This window comes from Lepus europaeus, chromosome 16 (genome assembly GCF_033115175.1).
Source record: "Lepus europaeus isolate LE1 chromosome 16, mLepTim1.pri, whole genome shotgun sequence".
In the NCBI taxonomy this organism is placed as follows: Eukaryota; Metazoa; Chordata; class Mammalia; order Lagomorpha; family Leporidae; genus Lepus; species Lepus europaeus.
In genome coordinates, this window is record NC_084842.1 from 10,861,279 (window position 1) to 10,886,260 (window position 24,982).

The 24,982-nt window shown below is 40.4% G+C and overlaps 1 protein-coding gene across 5 annotated transcripts in view; it reads right to left on the bottom strand.

Moving 5' to 3' along the window:
* NRG1 (neuregulin 1) overlaps nucleotides 1-24,982 on the bottom strand; it is a 1,197,015-nt gene that overhangs the window by 181,801 nt on the left and 990,232 nt on the right. For all 5 annotated transcript variants that reach the window (XM_062213033.1, XM_062213037.1, XM_062213039.1 and 2 more), the window contains exon 2: nucleotides 6,955-7,132. In XM_062213033.1, coding sequence (XP_062069017.1) covers nucleotides 6,955-7,132 — 178 coding nt within the window. The remainder of the gene's footprint in view (nucleotides 1-6,954; nucleotides 7,133-24,982) is intronic.

A 24,982-nucleotide genomic window follows, 5' to 3' on the forward strand; every position in this document is an offset into this window, starting at 1 on the left:
CAATGTGGATGCCATCCTTTTTTTGTAATTCAGTATAAATTAGAATTCTCCAGTGACCTAATTGGAAAATTACTAGTCTAGAGGATCAATAGGGCCCCTATGAGCTCTAATACTCAACTGCAAGAATCGCCAATCATCGTATCCCAGAGCAGAGCCAGAATATACTGAGAATAAAAATAGCCAGACCTTTCTTCAAAATTATATATTGCAACAAGATTTTGGGTTTTTTTAAAAGATTTATTTATTTATTTATTTGAAAGTCAGAGTTACACAGAGAGAGAGAAGGTGAGGCAGAGAGAGAGGTCTTCCATCAGCTGCTTCACTCCCCAGTTGGTCACAATGGCCAGAGCTGCACTGATCTGAAGCCAGGAGCCAGGAGCTTCCTCCAGGTCTCCCATGTAGGTGCAGAGACCCAAGGACTTGGGCCATCTTCTATTGCTTTCCCAGACCACAGCAGAGAACTGGATTGGAAGTGGAGCAGCCGAGACTTGAACCAGAACCCATATGGGATGCTGGCCCTGCAGGCTGCAGCTTTACCAACTACGCCAAGATTTGGGGTTTTGATAACTAGGGACAGTCTTAATTTTTTCTCTTTAACAGGCTACCAAATGCTATCCATAGCAAGGAATTAAAACCTGGAAAAATAATGAATTCCTTTCCAGTCATAAATTTTACTTTTTTGCTCTTTAATTGATAAGTTTTCTGGAGATCTAGGAAGAATTGGTTTTTCAATGGATTTTCATTTTCTAAAGTCTTTAATGAATTAATTGAAGTAAAGTATTTAAAACAACATTTGCAATGTATTAAGTTCCCACTCAGTGCTGGCTATCACAATTACATTCTACATTCCTGAAATATTGGGATTTCTATAATAAACATGAGTTACATTTAGAACAAGAAAAACAATACTACGTAAAAATAAAGTTCTAAATGTGTTTTTCACTTTTTATATCAAAAAAGCTTTGTTTGTTTGTTTTTTAAGTAAACATTCATTTATGAGACGAATTCAAGGTTCTAGTTTTTCTTATTTAGCTTGATTCTTCCTACATAGTTTACAGGCTAAGGTGAGGTAAGTGGATATGGGGAAGATCTCCATGGTTAATATGATTCCATTCCTCTGATCCCTAAGGAATCATACAAAGAGTGCTTGTATGTACGTGTGTGTGTGTGTGTATGGGTCTACATGCACGCGCGCGCGTGTGTGTGTGTGTGTGAGCGCTAAATACTGCTTCAGATCTGGTCAACCTGCTAATCACGAGAAAAGTAAAGCAAACGAAAGATGTAGGCCATGGACCACAGCACTGTACCCATTGCCTTAAGTAACTCACAGGAAAATGGCCCCTGAGTATTCCCATTTTCTACATAAGGAAATTGAGAACTTCCTTAGGAAAACTTCAAGTGACCTGTCAGAGCCACTCTGCTAATAAGGGTAGGTGTAGAAACTTTTTCCACCAGAAAGTCCAAGAAACTTTGCATCCATTGACAAAAGAGAAGTAATTCTTTAAAGTTTTTGTTAATTTGAAGAAACCAATTAGAGCCAACTTTAAACAAAATAAAAAATATGTAAGAGCTGACATGAAGAGCCAAGACAAAATTAGTTTGTGAAACACACACAGGATAGGAAGTCAGCCTTTCATAAGGTTAATGTAGAACAGATATTTAAATGAAGTCCATCTGACACCCCCCAACTATGACTGTGTCACACACCCAGCTCTCTGACCAGTTCTCTTGATCAAAATCATCCACCGGGCAAAGAAAACAAAAACAAAGGGATAAGCAGACACATAACATGAGGGCGGTTTCCATTTCTTTTAATTGGTCCCACACATTGCTTAGCCAAATAAAACAAACAAAGGCTCAAACGTGAATTCAAAATCATAGGAAGAACATGGAGGAATGCAGTTTGTTAGCAGGAGCAGGAATGAAAGAGGGCTACGATTTTACAAAATAATAGAAATTGCATACTGGTGTGAAATCTTTTCATAACACTAAGGGATTAAAAGGAAACTTTCGGCTGCTATGTATGATCTAGATCATAAAATGTGAAAAAGAAACCCAGACTAATGATTGAGAAACAGTCAACGTTTTATTTAAGATAATCCCTGAGAAATCTTAAACCTCAAACTAAAATTCACCTCTGCTTGGTTGATCTGAGCCTAAGACAAAGTTGAAGTCAAGTAACTGACTAACCACTACAAACACAGATAGTCTGAATATCTTAAAAATGGGGACCTATTAATATGACTATACTCCAAAAATTCATGGAAAAACGAAATGAAATGAAATTTTTGGTGCATACTTTTTTCTTTTTTCTTTTCTTTTTTTTTTTTTTTTTCAGAATTTAACTGCATCTTTATGAAATGTTCTGGAATCGAAGGAGGTAATACATGCACCAGGACATCCAACGCACAACGTTTACAATGGTTTACATTTTCCTTTTTATTTGTTCCTGGAAACTGCCAGTATTGCAGGTTTTTCATGGATGAAATATGGAACTGAGCAGATTCTTTTTTTTTTCTACAAAATTATGGTATAAACTTGCTCGATTTTCTATCTTATTGCTAATAAACCTTACAGGCGCACAGTTTGTAAAATAAACCCCTTAAGGACTGAATGCATAGAGCATGCCGCAAGGTATGAGAAATCAGCTAAAAATGAGCCCAGAGACCTACATCTGGACCAACACTGCACTGAATGCCGGCAAACATTTATCACGACTTATTTCTAACATGTGTTTTTCACAGACTTTTGAAGCTCTCTCTTCTTTAGAAATAATTGACAAACATTTTTTATTTAAGACATTACCCTTAGCCTGAGCATGCCCTGAGTGCTGAGTTCTGACTTGATAGAGCAAAATCACAAGGAGCTATGAAAAGACAGGAGACAGAGGAAGGTCTATTTCAAACTAAGTTTAACCATTCACTACCATTTTGATCCATAGGAAGAAACTCAACTTCCTTCATTCTTAGGAAATTGATTTTTAAAAAATGGTTTTAATAATAATGCTACTTATATAAGTATTAATAATACTTATATTGATAGGATAAACTAAAAAAAAAAAATCTTACAATTGTTAAATATATACTCAGTTGGATCTGTTTACTTAAAAAAAAACCTGATAGTGCTATTTAAAAAAATACAACTTCAAAAGTGACAATATGTCCAATTCTGAAAACTGATAAGCTTATCAAGTAGCTGTCCATTCTACACAAAGTATGTCTTCTTTTCAGATCAAGTATGTTAAATGTTTTGCCAAGATTAACTTACATGCACATAACATGAATAAATTCTAGCCCCATTTAATTCCTTCCAGCAAGGCTATTGTTTAAAAGAAAAAATGTCTGAATGCTGGCCTTCCCACTGTATAATGGGATCTTATTAATATGTAGATGGTGCCCTTAGCTGTCTAGATCTATAAAACCAAAGCAAAAATGCCTTTTTGAATATGAATGATACTTTATCTGTCATCCAAGCCATGCAACAAATTACCTCCTTAAGGATACACATATCCTTTCAAAAGCACATTCTGGTCAGCTCCGTTTCTTTTTAATTCACCTTATCTACCCAACTTCACTTGCTCCTCTCCAGGTGTCATCAGACTAAATGTTTGCAGACTTCAACAGCCTTCTTCTGCTCCTTCACTCAGCTCTGGGGAAACTTTTTTCCCAGCCAAGGGCCATTTGGATATTTCTAACATAATCCATGGGCTGTACAAAATTATCAACCTTAAAAATTAGCCTGCAGTAGATGTTTTGAATTGCAAGCCCTGCCTGCAGTTGCCTTGGCAGGGCCAGGCCCAGTGACTTCATGGGCCAGACTGTGCACACCCCTGGCCCTGTATGAACCTCTTCCCACTATCTTCCTCCTTCCCAGTGCCGATGATCTCGGGAACCCTTAGGTTGTACACGAGACTGAACTAGAGAATGTATCTGCAACCTCTAACACCTTGAACATAGACAGTGCCCTAACTCACTTTGATTTCTCCATCCTCCTGACAAAGTCTTTCAGGAACACGTCATTACTATTAATGTCACGCTGAAATAAATGAGACATTACCTTGCACATGAAAATAACCACAGCTGCTGACGAACTTGTCTAATTGAGAAGAAATAAACTACACACCAACATCTATCCCATCCAGGTAGCTAAGGGTATTTTTCTTACTGAACTTCTCTATAAGATTCATACTTATCTCTTCAACTCATTTGCTGTATCTCCTTCTCCCATACGCTCTCATGTTATTGAAGACAATGTTCTCCATTTTTAAAAAGGGAACCAGGAATTAAGGACCCCAGGAGATAGATGTGTATTCTAGCTGAATTTCTGACTAGTTGTTTATCTTAAGGCAAAGCATAACACTTTCTAACACTCAATAACCTAACCTGCAAACTTATACTGAATTTAGCGGCTAGCGTTGTAATGTAGCTGGTAAAGCCACCTGTGACGCCAGCATCCAAATATGGGCACCAGTTCATGTCCTGGCTGTTCCACTTCCAATCCAGCTTCCAATATACCTGGGAAAAGCAGCAGAGGGTGGCCCGAGTGTCTGGGCCCCTGTCACCCATGTGGGAAACAGAGTAAGCTCCTGGCTCCTGGCTTCAGCCTAGCCCAGTCCTAGCAGTTGTGGCCATCTGGGGAATGAATCAGCAGGTGGGAAATCTCTCTCTCTGTCTCTCCCTCTCTCTCTGTAACTCTTTCAAATAATAACTAAATAAATAAATCTTTTTAAAGAATTAGATTGAACTTCACCATGTACTGACTGTTCAAGTGCCTTAACATATATTGGAGTTTTGTCTTTTTCTAATGAAGATAAGATGATAAATAAAAGCACCCTTTTTACATCATTGCATTTTTTATTTTTGGAGTACCACCTGCTGCAGAAAGCGATACCCACCTGCTCTCTCCCTCTGTATTATCTGTCAAAATCAACAGATCTTGCTGACCCAACCAAGAACACAAGAGTAAGCAGTTAATTAAACCAAGGACATGAGGAAAAATCTCTAATTACAGTTATCAGAGCAATTAAGCACTTTAAGAAGATGAAGTTCTCATTATAATCACTTTGTTCTCAATTGCTCATGAATGGTAGATATTCTGTAAAACAAATCTAAGAGGGGATCCTTCTGTTGCTGCTTCTATTATCATGCCTGGGGTTTCACTGGCACTTTGAGACATGAATGAAGAAGACAACATCTTTGATCTTCTAACTATTATTGAAAAAATAGTTCAAATTCAGTTGATTACATGCCAACACTTTCTGTCTGTGGAGGCATTTAGCGAGCTTTATAATGAAGGTGGGATTTTGACGGCGTAAGGCACTGGTACTCTAAACAGCATTTCTGTTGCTGTAGGATCTATTATACTATACCAGCTGCCAATCATGGAGCCTTGCTTCCATCTTCCCCTGGCTTCTTATGGTCCTTTCTCCATCCAGACCCTGTACTCAATTATAGATTTTAATTTTTTCTTGTGCCTAGGAAATCTTTGCCTAAGTTGAAGTAAAAAAAATTTTGTTCTATGATTTTTTTTTTCTGGAAGTGTTGTAATTTTCAGTACTACAGTTAGATCTGTGGCATATTTTCTTTTCAATTTTGTAAATAGAAGCTATTTTATTGGAAATTAGTATCTCATTGTCTAACACCATCTGTTGAAAAGGCTATACTTTCTCCCCTGCACTGCAATAGTGCCTCTGTAGAAAACCTGTTCACTGTTTAGATTTGGATCTTCTATGGAACCTCTTTTTTTTTTTTTTTTTTTTAACTTTTATTTAACGAACGTGGCCTGCTAATACTAACTGATAGAATCAAAAAGGGAGAGAACGATCCAACATGGGAAGCAGGAGACACAGCAGACTCATAGAATGGCAGATGTCCTAAATAGCACTCTGGCCTCAGAATCAGCCCTTAAGGCATTTGGATCTGGCTGAAGAGCCTATGAGAGTATTGTAGGCATGGAAAGCCAAGACACCCTGGGGGGGGGGGGGAAAGAAGACCTAAATGAAAGCTCTCTGTGAGATCCCAGTGGAAAGAACGGGGCCATCAAAGAAGGAGGTACCTTTCTCCGAAGGGAGGAGAGAACTTCCACTTTGACTATGACCCTATCGGAATAAGATTGAAGTCGGCGAACCCTAAAGGCTTCCATAGCCTTGGCAACTCATTATTAGAGCCTAGGGTGATTACTGACACCATAAACAAGAGTGTCAAATTGTTAAGTCAACAACAGGAGTCACTGTGTACTTACATCTCATGTGGGATCTGTCCTTAATGTGTTGTCTAATGTGAAGTGATGCTATAACTAGTACTAAAACAGTATTTTTACACTTTGTGTTTCTGTGTGGGTGCAAACTGATGAAATTTTACTTAGTATATACTGAATTGATCTTCTGTATATAAAGATAATTGAAAATGAAAAAAAACAAACAAACCTGGTGTTAAATTGGAAATTGCATAGAAAATTAATTAATTTTTAAAAAATATTATGTAGGATCTCTGTCTTTAATGTGCTGTACACTGTTATTTAATGCTATAACTAGTACTCCAACAGTATTTTTCACTTTGTGTTGCTATGTGAGGGCAAACTGTTGAAATCTTTGCTTAATATATACTGAACTGATCTTCTGTATATAAATAGAATTGAAAATGAATCTTGATGTGAATGGAAGGGGAGAGGGAATAGGAAAGGGGAGGGTTGCGGGTGGGAGGGAAGTTACGGGGGGGAAGCCATTGTAATCCATAAGCTGTACTTTGGAAATTTATATTCATTAAATAAAAGTTAAAAAAAAAAGAATCAGGAACTCCAAATTCCTTCTGATACATTTCTAGCCATTATATAATGAAAAATAGTTTCCTGTACTGTGTACCATGTTTTTCAATATTAATTCATCTATTAGAATCTAACTTTTTATAGCACCCTATGGCTAGGTGCAGCCTCTACTATGACATGCATTACACTTACCCTGGCTTTTTTTGAATCTTGATGTTTTGTGGTTTGTTTTTTCGGTTTAATTCATTCCCATTCTTGAACCACTTGAATCTGAGAGAGGAGTACTCTGAACTGGTTTCACACCGAAGCACCAGCTTGGAGCCTGCAGCTGACTCCTGGCTTTTCATCTCTTTCAGCCGGGGAGGTAAAGCTGAAAAAAAGAAAAGAAAAAGATAAATATTCTGATCACCAGGAAATCTTTCAAAGAAAAATGCACTCAGTTGGGGTAAACCTGATCAAGACACCATTCCCAAAAGTTTTACTCATTGAGAGGAAAAAAATTAAAACGAGTGAGCCAAAATGGGTCTCAACTTGAAGAAAAATTAAATGTCCAAATAAAATATACTCAGAAGAAAAATAGAAGCTAGACTATAAAATTATTTCTAAAACAAAATCTAGGTAGGTAATTTTTCGAATTTACCTTCTCCGATTATATTAAGAGTCTTGAACATTGGTAATTTCAAAGAACTGAAAGCCTGTGCTATCCTCGGCCCTTATTTTTTATAGCACATTAACAGCCCAAGTCACAACTTATCTCAGTTCTGTGAATAGACATGGAAGCATCACACTATTTTTTAAACTGGAAAGTTTAATTTTAGCAATAAGTAAAGGACTGACTTACAAAAGGCTACAAACTTCATGAAGACTTGGAGTTAGGGATCATTTTACTATTCTTCATCATCAGAGGTGGCCTAAAACTCATAAATCTTAACAATGGCTCTTTTTGTCTGGATAGAAATGGATGTCAGCACACTTTTGTTGAACCCACAGTTGTTATAACCATTCCAGATGACTGTCACCTCCATCAGTTTGTAAACTGATGAAAATACAGTACATTTACAGTATAGTACATTTATTAGCAAGCGTCCTATATTAGTGCTTGGGTTAGTCCCAGCTCTGTTCCAGATTCTGGCTTCATGCTAGCGCATATCCTAGGAGGCAGCAGGTGGTGGCTCAAGTGGTTAGGTCCCTGCTGCCTGCATGGGAGACCTGAACTGAGTTCCCTGCTCCCAGCTTCAGCCTGGCCCAACCTCGGCTATGGAGGCTTTGAGGGAGTAAACCAGGAGATGGGTGATCTCTGAGTGTGTATGTCTCTATCTCTGTTACTCTGCCTTTCAAATAAAGCATTTCAAATGATCAGTTTGATTGGATTAGCACTTCTATATATTCCTAACAAAGACTGAGAATATCTAAATTTACATTTAGATATGAACAGCTATATATAACTCCTACTTTAAGACTTCCTATGAACCCCTGAAGGTAAGAAGAGATTGGTTGCTGGACAAGTGACTGGTTTCCTTCCACCAAAGGACACAGTGGAATGGAGCCGCCAAAGCCATGGTTATGAAGTTGAATCATACAGCAAATCATTTTAAAGCAAAATTGCTTTAAAAACATCTATTCTTATTTTAAGCAAGACTAAGTAAAATATTATCTACTGAAATATTTGTGGATAAAGTGTTGTAATATCTGAGGTTTGCTTCAAAACAATATGGTGGTGGGGAATGGATTTGCACAAAGATAAAATAAAAATAAGAAGTTGGTAATTGTGGAAGTAAGAAAACGGGTCCTTGCAGTGTTTGTTATACAACTCTGTAGTATTAATACTTTTTTTCATAACCAAAAAAACTTGTTTTTTTAAAGACTTATCTATTTATTTGAAAGGCAGAGTTATAGAGAGAGAAGGAAAGACAGAGAGATCTTCTATCCACTGATTCGCTTCCTAAATGGCCACAAAAACAGGAGCTGGGCCAGTCTGAAGCCAAGAGCCAGGAGATTCTTCCGGGTCTCCCACATGAGTGTAGGGGTCCAAGCACTTGGGCCATGCTCTGCTACCTTCCCAAGTTCATTAACAGGGAGTTGGATCAGAAGTGGAGCAGCCAGGACTTCAACCAGTGCCCATATGGGATGCTGGCATCCCAGACGGCAGCCTTACCAGCTACACCACAGTGCCAGCTCTACTCACCAAAAAAAACAACAACAACAACAACAAAAAAAAACTTTTTAAAAAGTGCAGATGAGGGGCTGACATTGTGGCATTGTGGCGCAGCAAGTTAAGTAGCACTGGCATCCAATATCAGAGCACCAGTTTGAGTCCCAGCTGCTCCACTTCCAATCCAGCTTCTTGTTAATGAGTCTGAGAAGGTGGTAGAAGATGGCCCAAATACTTGGGCCCCTGCCACCCACATGGGAGACCAGGATGGAGCTGTTAGCTCCTGGCTCTACCCTGGCCCAGCCTTGGTTGTTGTGGCCATTTGAGAAGTGAACCAGTGGATGGAAGACCTCTCTCTCTGTGTTGCTCCTTCTCTCTCTGCCACTCTACCTTTCAAATCAATAAATCGATCCTTTTTTTCTGCAACTCTTTCTAAAAAAGGCCATGATGAATGGATTTTCCTCTGCACACACAATTTCACTTAATCATCAACATCACAGAACGTGAAATCTCAGCAACTGTTTCCACTGACTCGTAGAAAAGCCAACTGCAAAGTCTACTTCTGCCCCAGCTCAGGAATGAACAGGAAATCCCGGAAAACAAACCCAGGCAAGAGACTGAACCTCGCTGATTTGGTGCATAATTACTCCCTGGGTGAGAGAACCAAGACTCCAAGGACAGCAATCAGAGCACCTTGGACATGCACAGGAAACGGACTACCTTTCCTACCCAGGGTCTTTGTTTGACTACAACTCCTTCCTTACCCATAAATCCCAAACATGTCAGGAACGTGCATATGAGGCTTCCAATAAATTACAGCAGAAGCCCTGTGAAGGCTGTGATTTCTTAGCAGTACGTCTACAATTACATTTCCTCCTTTTATTTATTTAGGGACTGCAGATGAGGCGAAGAAGTCTGCACTGAATGTGGTAGACACACTGGCAAGTCAGGAAACGTACTTCAGCTGTTCCTAGCTTTTGATACCTGATGATTTTGTCTGGTTCTTTTTCTTTCTTTCTTTCTTTCTTGACAGCTTGAAAATAAGATTCACTTGCTGAACAGCTTTCAAGAATGTTTTTTTAAGATGTGGTACATGGATCTCTGTTTTGGAGCTTTTTAAAAATAGAATTCTCGTCTATCTAGTATAGCACATTTATAATTTTATTAAGTCCTTAAGGTGATTTTTAATTTTGTGAGTCTGGTGAAGGGTTTTCAAAGAAACATATTTGCTACAGTAAGTGGCACCAAAGAAGCTAGCTTACAAATATTAAGAAAAATAACTTGTTTCATTATTTATTAAGATTTATGTATTTATTTATTTGAAAGAGTTACACGGAGAGAGCGAGAGAGAGAAAGAGATAGGTCTTCCATCCACTGGTTTACTCCCCAACTGGCCTCAATGGCCGGAGCTATGCCATCAGGAGCCAGGAGCCAGGAGCTTCTTCCGGGTCTCCCATGCGGATGCAGGGGCCCAAGGACTCGGGCCATCTTCTACTGCTTTTCCAGGCCATAGCAGAGAGCTGGGTCGGAAGTGGAGCAGCTGGGACTTGAACCAGTGCCCCTATGGGATGCAGGCACTGCAAGCAGTGGCTTTACTCACTCACCACAGCACCGGCCCTCCATTATTATTATTATTTTTTTTTGACAGGCAGAGTGGACAGTGAGAGAGAGTGACAGAGATAAAGGTCCTCCTTTTCCATTGGTTCACCCCCCAAATGGCTGCTATGGCCGGCGCGCTTCGCAGATCCAAAGCCAGGAGCCAGGTGCTTCTCCTGGTCTCCCACGCAGGTGCAGGGCCCAAGCACTTGGGCCATCCTCATGCGGGTGCAGGGGCCAAGCACTTGGGCCATCCTCCACTGCAATCCCGGGCTACAGCAGAGAGCTGGACTGGAAGAGGAGCAACCGGGACAGAATCCGGTGCTCCAACCAGGACTAGAACCCGGTGTGCCGGCACCGCAGGCGGAGGATTAGCCTATTGAGCCGTGGTGCCGGCCTACCCTCCATTATTTTATGTGTAGACTAAAAGAACCAGTTTTAATTTTTTTTTTCTACTGGATTTTACATCTAACTTGGGACACAACCAAAACTCAAGGATTATTCCTTTGCCTCTCAGCCCAATGCCGCAAACTCTTAGTAAGTATCACACACCCTCACCCACCACTCCATACATTCACTTAACAGCAAAGTCTGAAGAAAATCAACTAAACTTTGTTTTTCTTTCCTTTGAATAAACATTTTATCATGAAATGAGTTTGTATCTCTTTATCCCCTTTCTGTCATTCTTTCTTTGCTTTCCTCTCTCTCCCTCCCATTCTCTCACTTCTTCCTGTTTTCTCTTCATTTATTTGTCATTTCTTTATTACAAATCTTGATTCCAAATATGAAGAAACAACCAAACTCAAATTGAGTGATATTCTAACAAAAAATGATCCAGGCTTTAAAAATGTCAATGACATGAATGCCCAAAAAATAAAAAAGACTATCAAGCTGATATAAATTATAGGAGATTTAAGAGACACTATATGGCAATTGATTGGATGCTTCTATGGAGAAAGATTGCTACACAGAACATTATTGGGACTACTGGTAAAATATAAATAAAGCTATTACATCAAAATTAAACTTCTCAAGTGTAGTCATTGCACTTTGGTTATACAGAACAATCTCCTTGGGGCCAACATTGTGGTGTAGCAGGTGAAGGTGCCACCTGCAATGCTCGCATCCCATACAGGCACCAGTTCGTGTCTCAGCTACTCTACTTCTGACCCAGCTCCCTATTTATGTCAAGGGAAAAGCAGCAGAAGATGGCCCAGTTTGGGCTCCTGCACCCATGTCGAAGACCGAGGTGAAGCTCCTGCTCCTGGCTTTGGCCTGGCCCCAGCCTGGCTGCTGAGGCATCTGGAAGTGAACCAGCAAATAGATGATCTCTCCATCTCTCCTTCTCTCCTTGTAACTCTGACTTTAAATAAATAAATAAATCTTTAGCAATAATTAAAAAATCTTCTTGTTCTCAGGAGACATCTTCTGAGGTATTCAGGAGTGAAATATCATGATGTTTCCAACTAAGATGATTTAGCCAATAGGAAATAAACGCCTAAAGTCCCACACAAACCCTCACACACAGAAAGGGCACTTTGGTTTCTCTTTGTTTTCCCACCTTCCTCATCTGGCTTTTCTGCCTTTAAATGAAAGGACCAAGGTTTTATTAAGTACTTTCTTTATTGTTTAGGAGGAAGAGGGTGTCTGAGAGGCAGAGACAAAGAGAGAGCTCTCATCCAGTGGTTCACTCTGCACATGGCCACAAAACGACCTCCTGAGCCGTTAATGCTGTCTTCCAGAGCTTAGCATCCACCTCAAAGCTGAGGCTCAACCCCAGGAATCTGACGCTGCATGTGGCCATCTTAACCACAAGACTCTGTCTGTCCAGCATTAACTTCTTTGACAGTCTTGGTTAAGTTTGCAGTCAAATTCTTGCAAATATTTGAGGTAGAATTTACAAATACAATTAACAAGATGTTTAAGTTCTATGAATGGTATTGTACTGAAATCTTCATGTGTTTTAGGGCTGGCACTGTAGCGGGTAAAGCTGCTGCCTGCAGTGCCAGCATCCCATATGGGTGCCAGTTCAAATCCTGGCTGCTCTACTTCCGATCCAGCTCCCTGTTATGGTTTGGGAAAGCAGCAGAAGATGGTCCAAGTTCTTGGGCCCCTGCACCTACATGGGAAACCCAGAAGAAGCTCCTGGATCCTGGCTTTGGATTGGTGCAGCTCTGGCCATTGCAGCAAATTGAGGAGTGAACCAGCAGATAGGTCTCCCTCTCTCTCTCTCTCTCTCTCTCTCTCTCTTTCTCTCTCTCTCTCTTCCTCTCCTTCTCTCTGTTTGTAACTCTGACATTCAAATAAATAAATAAATCTTTTAAAAAAATCTTCATATGCTTCAACTTCATACCTATGACTCTGGGGGTCCAAAACCATTAGGTCCTTTGGTGAGAGGAAACCAACCACCTATTGGGAGCATGTCAACATTTATTCTTTCCTTTGCTTCTGCAAAGATCCCAAAGGACACATCCCTTGCCTTAAGAGATGATCTTCAATATAATGATGCAGAGATCTTCAGACAAAAGGTTCTTCACTAACATACATGTTCCTAAACTGATTCTGATGTATGAACATTTATCAATGTTTGGGGTTCAGGTAAATCTCCACTGACTAGCTCCAAATCCATCAACAGTAGAAAAATTCCCAGCTATTCAGCTGTGCATCCCCGGAAGTTCACTTGTAACAATGCCCCTGCTGCCTCCTTCATGGGTAACACCTGTGATATGAGAATCTCCAACTCTTTGAAGACCTTAACTCAAAATCCTCCTTAGCACAAATGGAAACGCAAATCTGTGTGCCATCAGCAGAAACACCCTACAAAGTCCTCATTCACTTGACTGGGAGTTCAAAGTTAAGTATCCAGGAACCTTAGCAACAAGACAAATTTTTGTCTTCTTGAATAGGCACACTACTAGATAGATTCATAGATTCTTCATTAATAGGTAAATGAATATTTGAGCCTATGTAGACTGTATAATTTTTCTCTTCTATTCATGAGATGATTTTCAAAAAAGCAAATTTCCTTTTGTCATAAGTTATAAAATACCTATGTTAATGGAAATATTTTAAACATATACATGTTTCTCAGACTTACATGAAATAACTTCAATTATTTCAATTATTTCATTAAAAAAACTAGCCCACCAAGTAATTTTTTTAAAAAAATATATTTGATTGGCCGGTGCCACGGCTCAATAGGGAGTGCAGTGGAGGATGGCCCAAGTCCTTGGGCCCTACACCCGCATGGGAGACCAGGAGGAAGCACCTGGCTCCTGGCTTTGGATCGCCGCAGCGGCCATTGGAGGGTGAACCAACAGCAAAAAGGAAGACCTTTCTCTCTGTCTCTCTCTCTCACTGTCTAACTCTGCCTGTCAAAAAAAAAAAAAAAAAAATCTAATTGAGAGGCGGAAAGAGAGAGGGACACACTCACATAGACAGACAGACAGACAGACAGACGGACAAACTGAGCTCCCATGCACTGGTTCAATCCTCAAATACCACAACAGCTATGACTAGGCTGGGCCAAAGCTGGGAGCTGGAATTCAAGCCAGGTCTCCCACCCAGGTGGCAGGTACCCAGCCACTTGAGTCATCACTGCTGCCTCCCCAGGTGTGTATCAGCTAGAAGCTGGAGTCGGGGCTGGAAACCAGGATTGAACCCAGGCACCCTGATGTGGGGCTGTGAAGCAAACTCTCCCTCTCTCCAAGTGCTTTTTAGTATCCAAGACCCGGAAGATGCTCCTGGCTCCTGGCTTCGGATAGGTGCAGGGACAATGTTTTTCTTTTCTCTCTTTTTACTATTTGTTGAATTCTTTACTTAATGGAGTAAGGTTAAGCTTATGATTATGAAATAAAATGAAAGTATGTCCTTGTAAAAATTAAAAGAAAGAATAAGAAAGAAAGAAAGAAAGAAAGAAAGAAAGAAAGAAAGAGTGAGGGTGGGTGTATGGGCTGGAGGGAGGCTAGGGTGGGAAGGAACACTATGCTTTTAAAGCTGTATATATAAAATACATGAAGTTTATTCACCTTATGTAAATAAAATTTTTTTAAAAAAAACAAAAAACTCTTTACTTGCCATGGGATTCTTACCTAAGAGCAAATGGTCTTTTATTTTTTTTAAAGGGAAAGGGTTTATTGGGGAAAACCGACAGACCGGAGGGAAGGGGCGAAAGGGAAAAAGAGGGAGAGAGGGAGGAGGCTGTAAGAGAGAGATCAAGAGAGAATGATCAAGAGACAGGAAGAGAGAAAGAGAGAGAGAGAGAGAGAGAGATCAGGAGACGGGGAGAGAGAGCGCCATGTGTTCAGGAGCAAGTCCTCTTAAAACTTTGTGGGGGGGGGCAGGGAATCCCATTAGGACGGGGGTGGAGCCGACACCGGTGGCTGGGCCATGTGGTCACCTGGCTGAGCAAATGGTCTGTTAATCGAAAATGGTTTGAAGGCAAACCCAAAGCTCAGTGAACACTTCAAGAGCAGGAGGTGTTCTGAGAATTACAGGAACAATTTAATTGTACTTGGTCTACCACAGTTCATAATTTTGCTTTCAGTGTGATCTTAGAAAGGCATGGGTTCCACACCCTGGAACAATTTAATAATAGAGCAAGTTTTAAGTAGTCTCTGTCTAAATCTACCTCAAACTCACTTGACTTGGCATAAACATATCCACACCCTTAGAAAGGCATCAACAGAGACAGTCAAGTGCAAAAATAAACAGCCTTTTCAATAGGAACTCAAACACCCTCAGAGCAATGCCACACACTTTATAGGTGCTTCTTTTTAATACTTCTTTTTATGGGCTTTAAGTGTTTTTAAAGCATGTTAAGAGATCACAAATATACTCTTCTGACTAACAATGTAATTAGGTGTCTTGGGTATACTGACAAAGCTTGCCTTTGCACTTTTTGTCATATTTGATATATCACGCCATTGACGTGTAGACATAAAATGTGGTGGAAATCCAAAACATTTATTTTACATTCTGACCACACAAAAAACTTGGGATAGTTTGTTCATCCCCTCCAGGAACCTAATGAGTGAATAAATATTTGTGATAAAGATGAAATAAATTTGCAAAAGCAATAACCATTCATCAAAGCAACCCTCTTGTTTAATCATGCACTGTGCACTTGTCTAAATGTACTCAGCACTGCTACATCAGGTATTGTACAGTACTGTTAGGAACAGGAAACAAATTTTAGCATGAGCCTGCTGCAGGGATATGCTGATAGAATATGACACCAGATAAGCTGTTATTTCTGTTCTCTGAAGAATCTGTGCAAAGTTAGCCCCTATTGCTAGTCTCCATTCTGTCTGAAGAGCCTCAACACACTGAACACATTAAACAGGAAACCTGTGAAATATTATCAAATACTGGAGTTTTCAGTTGCAATCCCAGAGACATCTTCCCTGCTGGAAACCTTTACAATTCTGCTGTCGTCCATGTGCTGGTCTCACAGGGAAAGTTTGTAACCAACAACTACATACCTTAACAAAAACCACAGGAATAGAGAACCAGTCCTCTGTTCAGGATACCCCTTTTAAAAAATAGTCCTATTTTAAGTTACTGAGCAAAGACTCCAAAACTCCTTCAGGGCTCACATCTCTCCCTCACTGCAGTATCTCCTGGAGAGGATACGGTCACACATAGAGGAGAGCAAGCGTCTGCTCTGCTGCCCTCACGATAAAAAGGAAAAATACAGCTGATCAGATTAAGATGTGTACATGCAGCTGTGCAAAGGCAGTGCAGTCCGTTGGCAACAGTATTTCAGAAGGCACCTAGGTTTTAATTGCCTGCTACTGGTACAGTGGGTGGTGCTGAGTCACATAAAGATTTGCCCAACAAGGTGACTGCCACAAGGTAATGCCACTCGTGGTGACACTGTGCACACGTTGCCCAGTGCTCCAGCTGGATCACACGTCAGGCTGTACCTGAGTTGAGGTAACTAGGGATCCCCGTGGGCTAAAAGGGGGCAATGTGTCCCTGCATATTCAGGAAGGCTATTTTGAAAATGGTCACTATGAAAGCAAGTCTTTTGTTAAGAAATAGTCTCGGGCCAGTGCTGTGGCATAGAGGGTAAAGTCTCCACCTGCAGTACCGGCATCCCATATGGGTGCCAGTTCAAGTCCTGGATGCTCCACTTCCAATCCCACTCTCTGCTATGACCTGGGAAAGCAGTAGAAGGCGGCCCAAGTCCTTGGGCCCCTGCACCCACAGGGGAGACCTGGAAGAAACTCCTGGTTCCTGGCTTCAGATCGGCATGGCTCTGGCAGCTGCAGCCAACTGGGGAGTGAACCAGTGGATCAAAGATCTCTCTCTCTCTTCTCTGCCTCTCCTTCTCTCTGTGTGTGACCCTGACATTCAAATAAATAAATAAAGCTTTAAAAAAAATAGTCTCAAGCCCACTCTATATATCACTGGCAACAAACTAAACCTAACAAGCGAGGGTAGGCATTTGGCCAAATGGGACCGTAACACTTGAGATGCCCATATCCCCTTATGAGAGTATTTGAGGTTGAGTTCCAGCTCCACTCTTGATTCCAGCTTCCTGCTAATGCACACTCTGGGAGGAGCAGTGATAGTTCCAGAAGGTGGGTTCCTGCCAGCCATGTGGGAGACCCCGACTGAGTTCCTAGCTCCCAGCTTCAGCTGCAGCCCAAGCTGGGCTGTTCTGTAGGCATTTGGGGAGTAAACCAATGGATGAAGAATTCTTTGTTTCTATCTGTCTATCTCTAGGCATCTCAAATAAATAGAATAAGTGAATAAGAATTACAAAAAATAAAGTAAAAAACACCTAGCCAGTAACCACACCTGGAAATACGCTACAAAGTAGGGTTAGGCTAGCTGGACTCTGGAAAACCCATTTGAGCAGCTCCATGACCAACTCATTATACAATGCAGAATCTGTGTGTGTGCTACTGAGTATTCTTCACACCTGCCATTATATACCAATAATAATAACAATAATAAAATTGGTGGTAACATTTCAGCATTTAATATCCAAATTCACGACAGTGGTATCTCCACAGCCAAAGCTGGCTTCTTACTAATGCTGACTTTGATTTCCCAGAAACATTCACTGGCCTCCTTTGGGGGGGCTTCTTCACACAGGGATGTGCCCAGAGTTTCACAGCTCAGTTAACCGCTCAAGCTGAATTCTTTTTGCGTCTTGATTTGAGTGCAGGAACCACCATCAGCCCAGTCAACAATTACGCTGATTCTAAGGCTTGAAAAAAATGACATATCCTAGTCTACATGTAAGTGCCATACCCAAAGAGGCTGCAGTTACAAAGCATGTGGACAAGAAGCCCAGGGAAGGAATACATCACTACCAAATCAAATGACTTAAGGGCAGTTAACAGGAGGTGGCTACAGCCCCCTTTTAGAGGCCTGGGTTGCACTTATGTTGTTGTACATGTATCCATTTTGATGGGCACTGGATGCAAGCACCCAAATTTGTAAACTTGTTAGATAAAAGACGTGGAGGTCTATGATCTCAGGGGCCTAGCACAAAGTAGGATGTCAAGTGCCTCTGGAAAAATAAGAATGAGCAAGGTTTGGGAAAGCACCAAGAAAGTAACGACCCAGGTACGAAAACTGTTCCAGAGGCCAAACCTATCTTTATCATTCAGGATCAAGGAATGCTGATATTATCTTTTGTTTGCATGCATCTCACTGATCTGGGGCTTTTACAGCGCTGTGCCATATGACACTTAGGAAAAGAAAATTTAAATCTAACTGGAAAACTATAGCCAAAGTAGTTTTTTTTTTTTACATTATTTAGTCACCACTGTCAGAGTGCTGCCTTCCTGGGCTGTGCCTCAAGCTAAGCCCCTAGTCACCTTCCTGCCTCATCTGTTTCAGCTTGTCTCAGGGTCTGGCCACAGCAGGAGGCCCGTGCACCTTCCTTCATGACGCCCCCCCACACACACACCAAAGCTGCTCTTCTCCATTGAGGACCCTAGTCTTCAGGCTTTTAGTTTGTGTCCTAAACTGTCTGACATTGTCACCATTCCCCGCAAATCACCATTTGTGTGGCATTCTCTTTCGTCTGCAAGTTCTCCTATCTATGTGTTTCATGTAAGGTGGGTAATTATCATTTCCATTGATGGTAGAAGGTGCGGGCCTATACCAGAACTTGCTCAATGCCCCAAGCCTAACACACTGCAGAGCCAGGATTCACACTCAAGACTGTGCTCTATGCCTCTGCACAGTTTCAGGCAGAAGAGGCCAGAGACAGCAAACCTGGGAAAGATCACTCTACTGCGCTCATCACAGTGATTTTTTGATTCTTACAATGAACTCTATAAACCAGTTCGTCTCTCTATACATGACGGTGAGCGAGTTACAAGACTGTAAAATTCTACAAGAGAAGCTGAACGCAGATTTATTAGATAAGAGAATTGTCTACCCTGAAAATGGATGTTATGTCGGTTGAAATTAGCAATCTTCATCTATACACTCCACATGGTTGTTTGCCCAGTGTTTCACAATTGGGGACTAAAGACAGAATTAAAAATGACAGTAATAGAGTTCTCAATCCCATGCGATGATGTAAAAGTAAGGCCCTACCAGCAATTTGAACACTAAACCTCGTTAGAATAACAGCTAAAGCTTCTTGAGTCCCAGTGCCAGACCCTGAGTTGAAAACCTGTGCTCTTCTCCTTTTTCAAGTTTTATAGCAACTCCAGGTGATAGGTGTGAAGGTCCCTCTTCCCAATTCACAGAGGAAGAAACAGAATCAGAGAGGTAAAGGAACCTGCCGAAAGCCACAAAGCTGGTATATTTTGGAGCCATTATCTGAACGTAAGAAATAGGACTCTAGAACTCTTGCTCTAACAATGATGTCACAAACTCACTTCTTTGCCATTCATTGCTATCCATTGTGTTTTTAGGGCTTAAATCTGTGGCAGATTTAATTTACTGACTTATTAAGAATGACCCTATTTTCCTAACAAAACCTGGGACACACCACATGATGTATCATTTCTGCACGTATTTCAAGTGCAAAAGATAGACTGGGAGAGAAAGTAGAAATACAAAACTGTCAGACTTTGGGGGCTATTCTGATAATTTATGAAGAAATAAAACACATCAGAACACTGGAAACTGGTGTTATACCAGAAACAAAAAGATTCCTTTGAACAGTGTGGTGTTCTGTCTGTCAAATGCCAAATGCCACAAGGGTGAACAGTACTGCATCTCACGCTAGTGCTCACTGAAATGTGATAACCCCCACGAGAGGACAGGGCAACAAAAGCGTCTTCACAGATGAACATCCTTCTTTCGAGGTGTGAAGACAACACACCGTGACAATGACTGCTGGAGGAAACCACTGCACCACTGCCAGCAGCTGGAAGGGAGTCCTGTCTAATTACCGCTGTCACCACAGCTGTCCCCAGTAAGCAGAACATCTCACTCACAGGGATGAAGATGTCCCACAAGCTCCTCTCGAGGCCATCAGCTCAAAGGGCAGAAAATGGATCTGGTACAATGTTACCTAACTGATGTGTTACTAATTTCACTTGGCACAAGTTTATAAATTCCGTCATTTCCATTGTCAAATTTGCAGGGTGTTTTCTTTTTTATTTGTTATATATTCCTGAAATATGCACTTCCAAAATGTCAATTAAACAGAAACTGAAATGCATGCTGCTACTGAAAATTTGATGTATTTTTTTTTATTTTCTTAGTGCAATGTTTTACTTTCTGTTCTGATGTGTTTACTGCTTAAGTGAGTACCTTAGCATGACTTTGATGTGTTAATACTTCTTTATAACCATTTCTTTGTTCAAATTGAACCATATTTAATTAACTGCTGTCACTAAAATGCTCATTTTATTTGCAGAAGGGGTGTAGTAGCAGGTTCTAATCTGGACAAATTCCCAGGTAAGAGGAGTTAACACTTGATTATAAGTAGTTTTAAACGGACAATGATGTGGAAACTTTAAAACAATGCATATAAATTAACCAAGTACCCCAATGAGCTATGATCTAAAATATTGTTCAAGCAGCCATTTAAAACTTATTCCTTTTATGAAAAAGAAAAAATTTCAGCAGAGCTGATTATGAAATAAAGGTGCCCTTACAGGACCTGTAAAACCTGCTTCTTCATTATTTACACAAGTCTACTTTCCTTGCAATTGCGTTTCCTGACTTTTCCTTTTTGTCCACAGATAACTTACTCCAATGAATGACACTAAAACATACATGCTGCCATAAAATAAAGCTGCTTTATTCACTAAGAACTATCACATCAAACCCATTAAGTCCCAAGTTTTCAATTCTGAGAATATTCCAATCATACTTATTTCAAAGTTACCGTAAGTGGTACATTTATTGCTCAATTTCAGTCTTTATTGGTGTCCCGTATAAAGGACAATGGACACAACAGGTTGAATTCCTCTCTGATTACCATAGTTTTGAGTGCTCAACGGTGCAGCCCTTCCTTCATTTTGACTTTATGAGCTCTTTAAAGCCTGTGTAACCTTTGCATTATGAGGCAGGTGCAGGGACAACCTAACCTTGGAGCCCTTGGCCCCATGTCAAAGACCAGGGAAGGCAAGTTTCTCGCCTTAGGGGTAACAGGGACATGAATTTGTTGAAGAGGCAGAAAGCGACCAGAGAGAAATTAAACAGTCTGTTGGGTAGTCTGGAAATCCATGCTACATTATCTATCATCTAAAGCCATCTAATTTTGTAGCCCATAGCACAAAACTCTACGGCTGCTATGCTTTCCCGTTCAGCCCTCAGATGTCAAACTGTGTGATCTGAATCTATGTAGTTTGGGTTCAGACTACACACAGAGAGAAATCACAACAAGAAAGAGCTAGAGTTCAGTTTCCCTTATTCTCTGAAAAAAAATAAATTCATTCAAAGTGTTTTTTGAAAGTGAAAGTAAACTACCTTCTGAGCCTCTCCCTCCAGATGGACAGCAAATTTCCTCAGCACTCAGATTTGCATACCCCAAAGAAGTCAAAATGAAGTTTACTTAGCATGTCAAGGTCTGCTTTCGCCTCCTCCCCAGGGATACTGGCAGGCAGGAGAAATTCCTTTTGCTTTGTTTGTTTTTATTTAGAAAGAAGGCTAATTAGATGCTTTGTGAATAGTTTACAGTCCATGAATTTAAATTGCTGAGCTCTCTGTATAACATCTGCCTTAAGCCTTCCTTGGTCTCGACTCACACTAAGAATGGAGGATCAGGAAGCTCGGGTTATGGTGCTTGGGTTTGTGGGACTAATCAGTCACAAAATTACCCAGAGCTTCAATAGTCTTGTGCGTAAAAAGAGGGAAGCTAGCACCTGCTATACCTGTTTCAGTGCAGCTGAGAAAATCTAGTAAAGAGGTACTGAATGCATTTTGCATAGTTTTAAAAATTAGATATTCACAATAATTTATCTGCCATTATCTATAAATGATCAAAAAGTCTGAAAATATTATTTAAATTCATATGGTACAAAATTACATAATAACACCTGAAAAACTGCATCTAGCTCAGGCCCTCTCTCAGAAGGAAAGAAACAAGCAGCTGGGAACTATCAAAGGGTCACTAAAGTGCTCAAAGGGAGGGGCAGCCAGTATAAAGCAAGAGACTAAACATTATAGAATCCTAAAGACTGATAAAAGGAAAGGAAAGCTAAACTCATGAAATCCTACCAAACGCATTCTAGTTGAAGCACACAATAATTCGTGGAAAATCCTTGAAGTAGGAAGCAAATAGTTTTAGAATCAGCAAGGAAGTGAAGTTTTGCACAATAAGAAATATAATTTGGAAAGTGCATGTTCTGGAAGGCCATGAAAGAAACAAGCCCGGCAGCAGTATTTAGGAGAAAAACACGGGCTTAGCAACAAGGCAGGCCTCGTTTCTAACTCCAGTTTTCCTTACCTACCCCTCTCTGGTTCACCTACGTGAGCCTCACTTTCCTCATCTGTGAGGTGGGTTCACCTTACACAGGGCAGAGTGAGAGAATCAAAGTACTGCCAAGAGGGGACCAGGAGGCGAACAGTAATCGATACCCTTAATAATAGCTTCCACCACCCTGCCACTGCCTTGTAATAGCAGATTCATAAGGAATTAATTAAGTCCATGGATAGAAGGGATCATCCTTTAGCTTCCTTTACAGAGTTCACATTAGATGGTTTAAAGCTGCCTATCAAGGACAGATCGTAGGTTCACCCACGGAGCATTTCGGACACTGCCACCATTTAGCCTACTGTGTACAAAGCACTTCCAGGCATTGTCTCATTTCAGCACTAACAGGTGTACTCAAGAAGGTGCAATCCCAGGAAGTTCTGCAGGTTAGCTGATAGTACTGTACCACTTTTAATGTCTTTGATTTGGTCAGCATTGTGCTGCAGGGAGTAAAGCCCTACCTACCTACCACACCAACATTCTATATCGAAGCTCTGGTTTGAATCCTGGCCGCTCTGCTTTCAATTAGCTCCCTGCTAATGTGCCTGGGAAAGGAGTAGTCTTAAGATGGTCCAAGTAGTTAGATCCCTACCACCCACATAGAAGACCCAGATGGAGTTCCTGGCTCCTGGCTTTGGCAGTCCTAGATATTGGTGACATGTAGGGAGCAAACAGTAGATGGAAGATCTTTCTCTCTTTCCCTCTCTCTATCAAACTCTGCCTTTCAAATAAATAAAAAAGTATTTTAAAAAAAAGTTCTTAGATGTGATGACTAGAAAGGGTATGTGGATCTTTCTGTCCCATCTTTGCAAGCCTTCTCCCTTCTATAAGTCTAAAATTATTTCCCCTAAAACTCAAAATGACAGCCCAATTATGTACCTTTCGAACAGTAAGTGTCCCTCTCCTGCACTCCTATAAAACCATTACTATTCATTTAATACAATCCATTTTTAAAATCTGTGTGTTTGTTTTACCCGGGAGACAGAAGGCTCCTGAAAGTCAGAAGCTTTTGTTTTAATGCATCTTTTACTCTAGTTAACTAGCACAGTGCTCAGTGTCTGCTGATAGAAGAATGAATAAATGAATAAACAAAGTCACTCTAGGAATCAAATACTCCAAGTGAAATGATCCACTGCTTTCTCTCTAATGTAAAGGGTTCATGTAAAAACACACTGAGTAACTTTTTATCACAGCTATTACTATCTTTGTTAGTCATGATATTAAGCCATTATACAAAGAGGTTGTGAAGAAATGTGCATTGTTAAAAAAAAAAATTATAATGGAGGGGCTTAACGTCCTGGCCTGAAGCACCGGCATCCCATATAGACGCTGGTTCGAGACCCGGCTGCTCCACTTCCAATCCAGCTCTCTGCTATGGCCTGGAAAGCAGTAGAAGATGACCCAAGTCCTTGGGCCCCTGCACCCACATGGGAGACCCAGAAGAAGCTCCTGGCTCCTGGCTTCGGATTGGCACAGCTCCGGCCGTTGCGGCCAATTGGGTAGTGAACCACAGGATGGAAGATCTCTCTCTGTCTCTCTCTCTCTGCCTCTCCTCTCTCTGTGTAACTCTGACTTTCAAATAAATAAATAAATCTTTAAAAAAAACTACAATGGATTTCAAATTTTGTGTCAAAATAAGCTAATCTTTTAATTTCAGTTTTCCATTAACTTTTTGAAGTACCCTCACATGGTCACATAGCCAAATACATTAAATTATTCTGTATTGACCTATATGAACTTCTTCTGACATCCAGCTAGCTCCCCTATCCTGGGTCATTCATACAGGTCATACAGGTCATTCATACCTGGCATCATTCTCTTAGATACTTCTTAATTTCCATTCATTCAACAAATGTTTTTGTGCACTTACTACGTGGCTACCACTGTGCTAAGCAGTAGGTGTACAGATATGAATAAGACAAACAAGATCCCTGTTCTTGTAGAGTAGAAGGAGAATGTATTAACCCACTAGACTATCATCTGACTTGTGAAATAAATCTTTCACCTCTTTAAGCGCATTAAAGATTGTTTAGGTAGATGTATGCCTTCCATTTAAGCAATACAACTTTCTTTTCTACTTAAATTGAGGCTTTGAGAATTGATCATTAAGTCTATATACAGTCAATTAATACTAACCAGCTGAACACTAACTACTCAATTATATCATTTTGAAAGCTTTTATTAAAACCATTATTCATTACTTGGGATTTCTTTGCATGAATTACATTCTCAGTACTGCATGGCACTACATCACAATTTTAGCACTTTAGGGTTAAGTATAAATAGGGAAGTATACTGATGAAAAGCCAAGTTCAAGTCTTACTCTGCCATATACTAGTTGTCTGACCTTGGGCAAATTATTAAACTTCTCTAAGTCTTTGATTCTTAACATGTAGAATGTAACAGACCCTACCACACAGGGCATTAAATGTATTAAATAAGATACTGCAATTAAAGTACTTAGTAGTCAGTGTGTGTCACATCACAAGTGTTCAACAAATGTTAGTAGTGATTCTTACTGCACTGTCATTTTAAGTCTTTGATGAATTTTAGCAATTTATATA